Here is a 12658-nt window from a genome sequence, read left to right as displayed (position 1 = left end):
CCAACTAGAAAGCAGAAACTGATATTGGAATTTAGATATCGTCTCTATGCTCTAAAATTAATGATAACTAATACTGCTATAACCCGGAAACCTGTCTGATCCAGAGAGGGTCATGTTGAAAACAACCTCTTGCTAACCATCCATTCCGGATATGAAAGTTGATATCACGGTAGGGAGAGAAAAGTTCCACCGGTCCTATATCGTCAAAAGGGTGTTCTTCCGTAAAGCAAGACATGCCGTGAAATCATCCATCAGGGCTTCTGATATTGGGCGTGCGCGTCATTGTATGTGCGGAGCTGTGTTTTACCAAGGTTATGAACCTGTTTCCACAGGTCACGTCATGGCTTCACCCATGGCAAACCAAGCTTATGCATTTCGACCGCCAGCTGGAAAAGATAATCCAAGCTCTCGCACTGCGTCTTGGCTTTTGCGACATCGTCTCCCCAGACATATCTGGTAAAAGGAAGCGACACTGTTAGTACAAGCCGGACAACTAAAGAAAGAAATTCGATATTTTGAAGGGGAGGGATAAATTATATGCGCGCAGATATTATGAACTAAAGAAAACTCACATGCCATGCCTCCGGACCAGAACCGCATATGTATCCGGGTACTTCTCCATAGCCTCCTCGAGGCTAGATGTCAAATCCTCCTCAAACGCCGTATTCTCAATGATGGGTATCTTGAGCGTGTCAAAGAAACCCATCATGCCTTTCCCCTTGCCTTTTGGTATCCCCTTGATTTGCTCAATGTTGCTGATCTCAAAACAACCCTCCAGCCCCTTCTCACGCTCGACGAGAAGGGTTACAAGGACGGCCCATTGCGAATGTGTATGGATGCAGCACCCCGCGCCACGATCGAAAGCAGCCAAGAAGAGGGGCGTGCAGGCAGATGGCTTGAGCTCGAGTGGTTTGCGGATATATTGGCGCGCTGATGGAGGGTATTTTGGGGTGGGATATTGCAGAACAAAGATGTTGTGGGGTTGGATTAATTCTTTCTGGACGCCGGATGGAGCTATGAAGATGTGGTTATCTCGCTTGATGGATGCCTATATTTATGTATGGAGAATAAAATTATCCTTTGGTTAGTATTCAAAGGGGCCTGTTTTTATAGAAATGACAGAAGGTGTTGGATATATATATATATATATATATATATATATTAACTGCCATAAATATATTGAGGTATTTGATCTAGCTTACCCCGCCTCCAGTCCCAGTAACCCAGCCATGGCCGTAGAAATTGCGGCAGAGAGCCGGTATTAAATTAGCAGGATGCTCGGGATCGTGAGACTGCACGAGATGGTCATTATTGCTTTCGTCCTTGATGGCTGACATTTTGGCGTGGAAGGGGGTGGGTAGTAGGAAACTCGTTGTAGATTCAATAAAAAAGAGTTCGCTGATTGAGTTTGAAGTTCGATCTTGCTGGTCGTAGTCCCTTGTAGCGGACTAGGCGCAAAGCTTAAATACGTTCCCAACTAGCGCGACAAAGCTGGAGCGGAGGGGTTGGCAGCTCAAGTCAGAGTCCATCGCAAATGCTCAAACTTGAGAGAAAATACTGTTATGCACACACCGGAGGATGCGATTGAACATCCGTTCATTTCATATCATCGTCATCGTAGAACAAGGGACTTCCGGACTGATATACCTCCCCTCGTTTCCTCTCTATCAATCGACACATGCGGGATACATTCTTTAGAGAGCTATCTTAGCATTTTGCTCTTGAAATCATCCCCCTGGCTAAGAAAGTAGCAGCGTATAGCTTTGTGTCAAAATGTTCTAACTCAATTCAAAGCAAGGATGTTAGTTCAATAGTCGGCTGGCCTTATTGGCGCGGGAATGCACCGGACCAAACTGCCCAGTCGTTCTGGAGAGGAATCTAGGCAGAGATAGAAGTATTCTAGACTGGATATACAATGCTCCAAGACCTTTTTGCAATGAAACTGTTCCATCAGTAGCTTCAGCTAGAGTAAGTCTGTAAATATGAAGCAAGTTCAGCAGGTCAGTCAGCCTTACCATAGCTAGCATCAACGCCGTGGACAATCTGAATATGATTGTGCATATGGATATGGATATGGATATATGTATACTCCGTATAACCCTCGCATGAGATGAGTTGGTTGATTGACTTGTAGGGAAATAAATATAGTTAGATAAAAGACTGCGATTGATATAACCGGAAGTAACTATATTTCGTAGACAAGCCGACGAATACCGACAAATACGCGCCAAATACCAGCCCGGGCCAGGAATGTTCGAGAATAATCCTGCCGACCATTCCTGATTGGGCCAATTTCCAAAGCGTAAGACTGTTTAGTCAGCGCCCAAAGTTCCGCCAAGCTACGGTAACATTACCAGGCATTACGACGACAGCTCCTGCTGGTGCTGGGCTGTAAAGAGGCCACCTTTGATTAACTAACTCCTCCAGCGTCCGCCCCATATAAGAATATCACCAACGTCCCTCCTCTCCTTTCTTCTGCCTCCCCGTCTGTTTCTTCCTCTCTTCGTGTCCTGTGGATTGATCGCCTTGTTCCCTTTTTTGTGCTGATTACCATCTTGTTTCCTGTTCCTCATAGAGAGGCCCGTCCGTCACAATACAATGCGTCTCAACGCTTCCCTGGCGTCGCTCATCCTCTCCTCGATAGCTCTCATTGGCAATGTCCATGCAGAGGACGAGGTCAAGGAGGATGCCACTTCTACCTCATCTGTGATTGAGAAGCCTACATTTACTGTAAGTCACTGCAATTTCCCCTTCCTTACCCATCAGCTCTATCTAAGCTCCCATCCTCGGGGCTGTTAAACAAAGTCCAAAAGAATGCTAAAATAGATGCTATCCATTTCAGCCCACCACCCTCAAAGCTCCATTCCTCGAGCAATTCACCGATGGCTGGGAGACCCGGTGGACGCCCTCTCATGCCAAGAAGGAGGATTCGAAATCAGAGGAGGACTGGGCCTATGTCGGAACCTGGGCTGTTGAGGAGCCACATGTCTTCAATGGCATGGTTGGCGACAAGGGTCTCGTGGTGAAGAATCCCGCCGCCCACCACGCGATTTCCGCCAAGTTCCCCAAGAAGATTGACAACAAGGGCAAGACCCTGGTGGTTCAATATGAAGTCAAACTTCAGAGTAAGTACAGGAAACGGATTGTGCTTTTGTCTTCTATTTGTCCGGGCTGTTGATCATCGGCTGACATCGGGCAGACTCTCTGAATTGCGGTGGTGCATACATGAAGCTTCTTCAGGACAATAAGAAGCTGCACGCGGAGGAATTCTCGAACACCTCTCCATACGTGATCATGTTCGGACCCGACAAGTGCGGGGTTACCAACAAGGTTTGTTAATTCTTCAACTTCAATTATAATCAAAAGTACAGCGTACTGATATAGTCTGATATATAGGTCCATTTCATCTTCAAACACAAGAACCCCAAGACTGGCGAGTATGAAGAGAAGCATATGAAGCTGCCACCAGCTGTTCGCGTAAGCAAGCTGTCCACTCTTTATACTCTCATCGTCAATCCAGACCAATCATTCCAGATCCGGATTGATGGTGCCGCTGTTAAGAACGGCACCTTGCTTGAAGATTTCAGCCCGGCCGTCAACCCTGAGAAGGAAATTGATGACCCCGAAGATAAGAAGCCGGAGGATTGGGTTGACGAAGCTCACATCCCTGATCCCGAAGCAACCAAGCCCGAAGACTGGGATGAGGATGCCCCTTATGAAATTGTTGACACCGATGCGACCCAGCCCGAGGACTGGTTGGTCGATGAGCCTACTAGCATCCCTGACCCAGAGGCTCAGAAGCCCGAGGATTGGGATGATGAGGAGGACGGAGACTGGATCCCACCTACCATTCCCAATCCCAAGTGCAGCGAAGTATCTGGCTGTGGTATGTGGGAGCCCCCGATGAAGAAGAACCCAGAATACAAGGGCAAATGGACCGCTCCTATGATCGACAACCCTGCCTACAAGGGACCATGGGCTCCCCGCAAAATCGCCAACCCCAACTATTTCGAAGACAAAACCCCCTCCAACTTTGAACCCATGGGCGCTGTAAGTTTTGTTAACGTCACCCTCGAGCTTTATTTCCTCAATTGAAAACCAGAATGACGTAAACTAACGAGCACACTACTAGATTGGTTTTGAGATCTGGACCATGCAAAACGACATCCTCTTCGACAACATCTACATTGGCCACTCCGTCGAGGACGCCGAGAAGCTCAAGGCCGAGACCTGGGACCTCAAGCATCCGGTCGAGGTTGCGGAAGAGGAAGCCGCCCGGCCCAAGGATGAGGAGAAGAAGGAAGGAACCCTCTCGTTCAAAGAAGCCCCTGTCAAGTACATCCGCGGGAAGATTGAGCTCTTCATCTCCCTCGCGCTCGAGAACCCGGTCGAGGCCGTTAAGGCTGTTCCAGAGGTTGCCGGTGGTCTGGGGGCTCTCCTTGTCACTCTCGTCCTCATCATTGTTGGTGCTGTTGGCCTTGGCAGCCCCAGCCCGGCCCCGGCTGCCAAAAAGCAGGCTGAAAAGGGTAAGGAGAAGACCGCAGAGGCTGTTAGCACTGCGGCGGATAATGTGAAGGGAGAAGCTAAGAAGCGGTCTGGCAAGGCTGGCGAGTAAGTTCCAGGGGTTGATTATTCATGTTTTTTTCCCTTTCTTATAATTTTGAGATACCCGCCTGAGGGCTGAGGGAGGGTGAGGGTGATGATGAGAGGGTGGGAAAATGAGATGGAAGGATTGGAACAGGCACGGGACTACACCCCCTACCCTGAGGATTTGTGGGTTGATTACTGCATACTACCAACCAAGCCAACGGGTAACATTTGCAGAGAATGAAAGAGAAGAAAGAAAAAGCTGAAAATCACAAAAATGAACAAAACAAATTGAAAATAATATAATCCACCCACGCCAAAACATGGAGCTGGAAGGTTGAAAGTGTATGATAAACTCCTGAAAAAAAGAAGCACAAAACACTTGAAGCCTGAGTTTTTACTTCTAACATAGCTGGAGTTCTCTCATTGCTCTTCTTTTTTTTTTAAAGAAAGAAAGCGGGATACACTGTCGGGTCTTTCGTTTTGCTGTTATGCTAGTTCTTTTCTTCTGCCTACATCTTCGTCCTGTCCCTTTCTGGCCTTTTTATTTATTTATTTATTTTTTTTGCTAAAGGTTCAAAACATGTAAAACATCTTATATTTATTGTTCTGCGGGACATGTCTTATTTTTCTTTTCCTGTTTAATAATGAACTGCATTTTCACTCTTCCACATATCATAGTTATTTCTTCTCTGAACTTTTTTCACTTTTTTTTTTTTTTCCTTATATATTTTTTCATCATTCTTGTCTTGTCTCTTACTGCCCGATTAAGATAACTAGCTGATACAAGTCCCTTTCAAAACTAATCTCGGTCCCGGGTTTGCAATGGAATGGAAATGGAATAATACAAGACTCTCGCGTTTTCTTTTTATGTGTTGTGTATGTGGAATATTTAATTCATTTGCATCCCGTTGCTCAGCAAACAGCGGGTTTCAAGATTGATCGCATTATTACTGAGTTATTACAAGCATCAAATGCTCGCTTACGCTCGCTTTGCTGCTTGCGCAGCCCCCCCTACCACTTCCACCCTCTGCCCCTACCCCCCCCTTACCACCTCTTCTACCCCTTCCACTCTCTACCCCCTCTACCACCACCACCACCACATCTACCGCCCCGCAGCCCCACTTCCACCCCCTACCTCTCCCCCCCCCTTCCACCCTCTACCCCCTCTATCATCACCACCGCCCCTACCCCCCGCAGCTCCCTCTATCGCTTTCAGTCTCCACCTCTACTCCTCTCTTACCATTTCTACTCTCTCTATCACCATCACCACCTCTACTGCCTCTACTACTCTCTTTCACTCTGTATCATCTCTATCACCATTATCAGATTAATCAGAGCTGTACAGACTGCAGAGTCAGCTGTTCAATCTCATTCATGAATTCAAAGAGATGCATATGACATCACATGAGATCATATTACAGAGCATTTAGCAGCATATACTATGAACACAGAGAAGAGTATAAGAAATGTAAAAACTGTAGAGAATGTATGAAAAGAGCAGAATGAAAAAAAAAAAAAAAAAAAAAAAAAAAAAAAAAAAAAAAAAAAAAAAAAAAAAAAAGAAAAAAAGAAAGAAAATTGAAGATTTGAAAGTTAATCTAAGCTGTATAAACTGAAGAGCAGAGCTGAGTATTCAAATATTTTGTAAAATAATTAAGTTAATGTAAGGGGCCTACGCTGAATAACAGGCTGTGCCTGATCAATTATATAGACTATTCTGTTATACTTCACAGATTTCAATCACTTCATTCTTAAATACATACACTCTGATTCTCAGTCATTCTTGATCACTGATTCTCAGCTGTTATAAACATGTATAGATTCTTTCACTCTGAAGTCTCATCATGTACACTATTACATAATTTACATATGTGTATAAATATTCACTCTGATCACTGATTCTCACCCTTTCTCTTTCTTTCCTTCTCTAATGTTTTTCTCTTTGTTATATAAGATCTATATATTATACCGATCTATTCGGCGTAGGCCTCTTACAGAAAAGAAAGAGAAAGTATGAGAATCAGTGATTGAAGAGAATATTTATACGCGTATGTGGTGGTGTACGCGGTGGAGCTTCGGGGCGGAAGAATATACACGCGTTCATAGCGGCCGAGGATCGGCGATCGGAACATACACGTTCGTGGCGGCCGAGGATCGGCGATCGGGAATGGGGCGGTAGGAATCTATGAAGTGTACGGAATAGTCTATATGATTGATCGGGCGCAGCCCGCCACACCTATAAATATTATACTGATCTATTCGGCGTAGACTTCTTACAATCAGACTGTTTCAATTAAGAGATTTCTAAGTCTATTTTCAATTGAAAAGTTGGTCAGACTGTTTCAAAAGAAGAATAAAAGACCTTTATGTATAAAATACCTGATTTTTTTCACACTAGTGCAGTAACTAGATTAGATTTTTGAAAAGAATCTAATAAACTAAAATTGATTTTTAAGATAAATTAATAAAGTCTTTACAATCTCTTTCTTGAGATACAGTAAGAAAAAGTATAATATTAATTAATAATAAATCAGATAATATGACAGTTTTTAAGAGAAAAGCTGATAAAAAATAAATCAATTTTTCACAGAGAAATTGATTAAAACTATTTAATTTTATTCTAAATTATTCAATTCTTCTCACACAATAAGTGTGCAACTCAAATCAGTTAATAAAGAGTGTAAAAAAGAATTAAGTATTAATGAAAGCTCTTCAGCTACTGAAAAAGTAATTCTTACTTAAAAGAATGTGAAATTATAACAGAAAATAAATCTGTTTTTAATTCTTTGTAAGAATATTGTATAAAACTCAGAGAAAAACATCTTACTTTTTCAAGAGAAGTAAAAAACTATTTCTAAGATCTTTCTTTTTGTATTAACTGCTGTAGAAGAATGAGATAGAAACTGCTAAGTTATACACTGCTGTATACTCTCTATCAAGACTTTCTCTCTTCAGAGTCTTAATATTATAGAGAATATAAGTCTGTTTCTATATAATAATATAAATATTGTCAGCAGAATGTAGAGGAACTGGTTATTTATATCTTAAAATAGAAGACTTTGTCAATGATTATATTAATATAGAGTTAATTCTCAAATTTAATAGAAATCTAGTATTGCTGTTCTCAATCTCTTGCAGAATCTATTGAATATTGAGATATTAAAACTAGATTTAATATATCTTACTGTGCAGAAATCAAAGACTCAGTCAGATCTTGAAATATACTGATTTTATAGTTGTTAACATGCTGTTAACTTATTGTCTGCTAATTATGTATTAAATACTGTTACTGAGGTATCTTTTTGTATTTTTCTACCAGGAATAAGTCAGATTGAAAGAGGTGATACAAGAGTAGAACTTAGCATTGATGTCTTGATACACTGAAGATAGACAGAGTTTTCACAGAGATTGCACTTCAGATATATCTGTTGATTATATGCTTAATATTATTACTGAGATATCTTTTTGTATTTTTCTGCCAGAGATGAGTCAGATTGAGAAGAGCGGTATCAGAGTGAGACTTGACATTGATGTTTTAAAACATCAAAGACGGACAGGGTTTTCGCGGAGATTGCTTCTCAGATATCTTTACAATTACAGATTGAGAATTGCTTTTGTAAGAATAAGTACTCGCAGGCGATTATTCAGGTGTTTGCAGCTTGATGTGATATGTACTGTTAACTACTAGAAGTATTAACAGTAGAAAGATAAAATGTAGAGATTAAATGTATAATAGCATTTAAGCTGAGTTATGAATAGTATTCATGAACTTCAGTCTATATAGTTGTATATAGTCAAGAGCTGCTAGCTCTATTAATTACATGAGAGATAGAAATAGAGATAAAGAATCTATAAGAAGTGAGATTTCTTACATACTTTTCTCTCTCTAAGACTTTATTTATAAAGTCTTTTACTGAGTAACTTCATAGAATCAGCTCAGCACTGCAGTGATACTTACTAAAAACTCTTTATATTTATAAAAAATCTCAGTGAGGAAAAATCTCTTATTACTATAAAGAGAAAAGAGTCTATTACTCAGTTTCTTATTTTATAAGATTCTTTATAATTTACAGATTCTTCTCTAACTATCACACAGATTTATCTTATATCTTTTATATAGAAGAGTTTCAGTTGACTCTTAATTATTTTTATAAAATTCTTATATAATTATTACACAGATTCATCTCATAGATAAATCACTCTCTATAAGATTACTCTTATTAAAGAGAAGTATTTATAAGTTAATCTTTTACTTATTCTTATAAATTATTATTCTTTGACACTGTAGAATTATAAGAAATTTTTCATTCTTTTACTAACTCTATAGAATTGTAGAATTAAGATATCTGTAGTCTGCAATTACTCTTTATAGTTATATAGAAAGATTCAGATCTATAATTTATAATCACTTTTATTTACTAGAGTGATCTGACTGTTCTATGAAATCACTTATAGTGTAAGTAAATCTCTTTAAAGTAGTATAAATATCTCAGATCTGTCTGTGAAATCTCATCTTCTTTTTTCTTTTTCTGTAATAGCTCTTATCTTATAAACTGTGAGTATTCTTATTTATCTGTGAAGTGTTTTCACTCAGATAATAGAGAGAGAGTATTTCTAACAATATTTATATATTAATTCAAGAACTTCTTAAGAATAAAAATTTTTTCAATTTTAATATCTTTATAAACAATGTATAACTACTGCTGAGCTTCTTATAAGTGTTTTTATAACTTCTCTAGTTCCTTTTTATCAGCTGATGAAGTAGAAATACTGTCACTTATAATTATATCTTCACTCTTCTCAGCTTTATCACTGCATCTAATCTTCAGATCAGTAGTTAATTTCATATCTTCTTCAGATCAGCTTCTGACTTTAAGTAGTATAGTTTCTCTCTTTACTGTAAGTCTTCTCATAAGTAATTTCTTACAGATTCTAGCTGACAGTTCTTGTAAAGCTTCTGATATTATCAGTGTCTTCTATGACTCTGCAGGTCTATAATTACTCTCTCTCTGCTCACACAATCTCTGATCAGATATATGTGAATATGTCTCAGTTTTCTATCAATAATTTTCATATTATAGTACATTTCTGTAATTTCATTATCAATGAGAGATGAGTTCTCAGATACTTATAAAATTCAGATAATTAAGATAATATAAATATTATAAATTCATGACAGAAGTTGATCTGAGCAGATGAGCTCTCTCTCTATATCTTAATTATTTTTAAACTGAATACTTCAGTATAACTGAGAAAGCAGACACAGCTTTATAAGAGATATCTGATTACACACACAGATAATCAACTCTCAAGACTCTGTTATAACTGTGTATATTCTGATATCTGACTTCTCTGAAGTCTGTGTATTTCTGATAGTCTTCATATCAAATGCAATAATTATCTATACTATAGATATGATACTCTCTACTTCTTTAAAGAGAGAAATTGATAGTTATAAGAGAAATTGAGTATCACAGATATTGAAAATATAAGTGTGAGTTTTCTTTATTTTTTCTTTATTAATCTCTAAATTGTGTTTATAACTCTGTTTATTTTCTTGTTTTTTAACTTTAATAAGAGTATAATTTCTTCTTTTCTTACATACACTGCAGACTGTTCATCTCAGTAGAAACTGATTATTTTATAGACTAGAGCTTGTAAATAATAGTATTAATATCTTTATTATAATCAGGTTTTTAGTGAAGACTGTGTCATTCTGACTTATCAGAATTTATAGTATAAAAGTCATATCTCAGCTTCTACAGATATCTTATCTATTCAGATAATTCTTAAGTAAACTTATTCATTTTATCAGAATACTCTTATAACTGAATCTTGAATCAGAGTGTATAATCTCACTTCTCTAAGTCAATAATCTCTTTGATCTGATATTCTCTTTCATTCTCTAGTATTTTATAAATAGAGTGATGAGTCACAGAATTCTCTTCTAAGAATTTCTTATATTCACAGAGTAAAGAGATATAAAAAATATTATATATTTATAACTCAGATAATAGTTTCAATCTGTAGAACTGTAAGCTAACTTTCTTTATAATCTTATAAGACTCTGTCTATAAGAGATTCAGCTTCTTACTAGATCTTTGTATAATAATATTTTCTAGACTCAGTCAGATTTTATTATCTTTCTTAAAACTCTTTATAATATACTTGAAGTTATAGTATCTCTTCTAATACTCTTAAGTCTTTCTCAAGAATTCACAGACTTTCTTCTGAATCTTCTGAATTCTCTCAGTCTATTCACAGATATCATCACACTCTATAGTGTACACACACTACTGTCATCAAAACCGCTCCACCACGAACTCGCTCGATTTTTCGAATAAGAACCCGCCGATAGATCCATCGAAAAGCCCTCGATCATACGAGCATTTTGTCCCCATCGCCGACCGCATACCCCGTGTGGTGGTGGAGTTATCCAGCCAAACGTGAACCGGATGTTGTTCGAAGCTCCTGTGTGGGATTATCCCTCGTTCTCCCCTACCACACCACAACCCCGGGCCAGAGTGCCATACAAATTGTAAGGTGAAGTGACCTAGCCATATGCACCAATCTTCTCGATTTTGGAAGACCCCCGACCTGTAGTTGTGGAGATATCCGAGGAGCGACCTCCGCGAAAACCCTGTCCATCTTTGATGTTCCAAAACACCAACGCCAAGTCTCACCCTCGTACCGCCCTTCCCAATCTGGCCCATCCCCGGCAGAAAAATACAAAAAGATACCTCGGCGATAATATCAAGCACATAATCAACGGACTCTTCTGAAGTGCAACCTTCACGGTCCGCCGCCAGTGTATCTAGACTTCAACACCAAGTCTCACCCCTGTACTACCCCTCTCAATCTGGCCCATCCCCAGCAGAACGATACAAAAAGATACCTCGGCAACAGTATTCAATACATAACCAGTGAACAACGAGTCAACAGCACATCAACAACTATAAAATCAGTATACTTCAAGGTCTGACTGAGCCTTTGATCCCTGCACAGTGAGATATATTAAATCTAGTTTTAATATCTCAATATTCAATAGATTCTGCAAGGGATTGAGAACAGCAACACTAGATTTCTATTGAATTTGAGAATTAACTCTATATTGATATAATCATTGACAAAGTCTTCTATTTTGAGATATAAATAACCAGTTCCTCTACATCCCGCTGGCAATATTTATATTATTATATAGAAACAGACTTATATTCTCTATAATATCAAGACCCTGAAGAGGGAAAGTCTTGATAGAGAGTATATAGTAGTGTATATCTTAGCAGTTTCTATCTCATTCTTCTGCAGCAGTTAATGCAAAAAAAAAAAAGATCTTAGAAATAGTTTTTTACTTCTCTTGAAAAAGTAAGGTGTTTTTCTCTGAGTTTTACACAATATTCTTACAAAGAATTAAAAACAGAGTTGTTTTCTGTCATAATTTCATATTCTTTTAAGTAAGAATTACTATTTCAGTGACTGAAGAGCTTTTATTAATACTTAATTCTTTTTTACACTCTTTATTAACTGATTTGAGTTGCACACTTGTTGTGTGAGGAGAATTGAATGATTTAGAATAAAATTGAATAGTTTTAATCAATTTCTCTGCAAAAAATTGATTTATTTTTTGTCAGTTTTTCTCTCAAAAACTGTCATATCATCTGATTTATTATCAATTGATATCATACTTTTCCTCACTGTATCCCAAGAAAGAGATTGTAAAGATTTTATTGATTTATCTTAAAAATCAATTTTAGTTTATTAGATTCTCTTCAAAAATCTAATCTAGTTACTGAACTAGTGTGAAAAAAATCAGATGTTTTATACACAAAAGTCTTTTATTCTTCTTTTGAAACAGTCTGATCAACTTTTCAATTGAAAACAGACTTAGAAATATCTCAATTGAAACAGTCTGATCAACTTTTCATTGAGTGAAAACAATGAGTTCAAAAATACACTCAGTTGATGTGGAAAAAGATGCTTTCTCAAATGCTATTTCTGAGATTGAAATTCTGAAGAGAAGAAAGAAAGAAGAAATAGAGAAATAACAAGTTCTTGAAATACAGAAACT

The 12658-nt window shown here is 38.2% G+C and overlaps 3 protein-coding genes across 4 annotated transcripts; 1 reads left to right on the top strand and 2 right to left on the bottom strand.

Annotated features, from left to right (window-relative positions):
• BDCG_03310 lies at positions 1–2208 on the bottom strand. Of its 2 annotated transcripts, none has more exons than XM_045418905.1 (4): positions 1573–2208; positions 1203–1491; positions 573–1048; positions 1–453 (listed from the first exon to the last, which is right to left on the bottom strand). In XM_045418905.1, exons 2-4 carry the CDS (start codon positions 1335–1337, stop codon positions 339–341), a joined length of 726 nt encoding a protein of 241 aa, XP_045275375.1. In that variant the 5' UTR covers positions 1338–1491; positions 1573–2208; the 3' UTR covers positions 1–338. The 2 variants fall into 2 exon arrangements, with proteins under 2 accessions (XP_045275375.1, XP_045280382.1); XM_045418906.1 differs by having other exon boundaries at positions 577–1048; positions 1573–2174.
• Positions 2209–2350: 142 nt separating this feature from the next.
• On the top strand, positions 2351–5918 carry BDCG_03309 (calnexin). The gene is made up of 5 exons (XM_045418904.1): positions 2351–2730; positions 2843–3125; positions 3200–3330; positions 3397–4050; positions 4133–5918. Exons 1-5 carry the CDS (start codon positions 2599–2601, stop codon positions 4613–4615), a joined length of 1683 nt encoding a protein of 560 aa, XP_045275374.1. The 5' UTR covers positions 2351–2598; the 3' UTR covers positions 4616–5918.
• A 4971-nt stretch (positions 5919–10889) lies between these two features.
• On the bottom strand, positions 10890–11303 carry BDCG_03308 (uncharacterized protein; the record flags this gene model as incomplete). Its single annotated transcript, XM_045418903.1, has 1 exon — positions 10890–11303. The coding sequence occupies one exon, from the start codon at positions 11301–11303 to the stop codon at positions 10893–10895; it is 411 nt and encodes a 136-aa protein (XP_045275373.1). The 3' UTR covers positions 10890–10892.
• Between the last annotated feature and the right edge of the window lie 1355 nt (positions 11304–12658).

Source organism: Blastomyces dermatitidis, assembly GCF_000003525.1.
Source record: "Blastomyces dermatitidis ER-3 genomic scaffold supercont1.3, whole genome shotgun sequence".
NCBI lineage: Eukaryota > Fungi > Ascomycota > Eurotiomycetes > Onygenales > Ajellomycetaceae > Blastomyces > Blastomyces dermatitidis.
The sequence above is the reverse complement of the archived record's forward strand: the minus strand, read 5'-3'. Positions and strand labels throughout refer to the sequence as shown.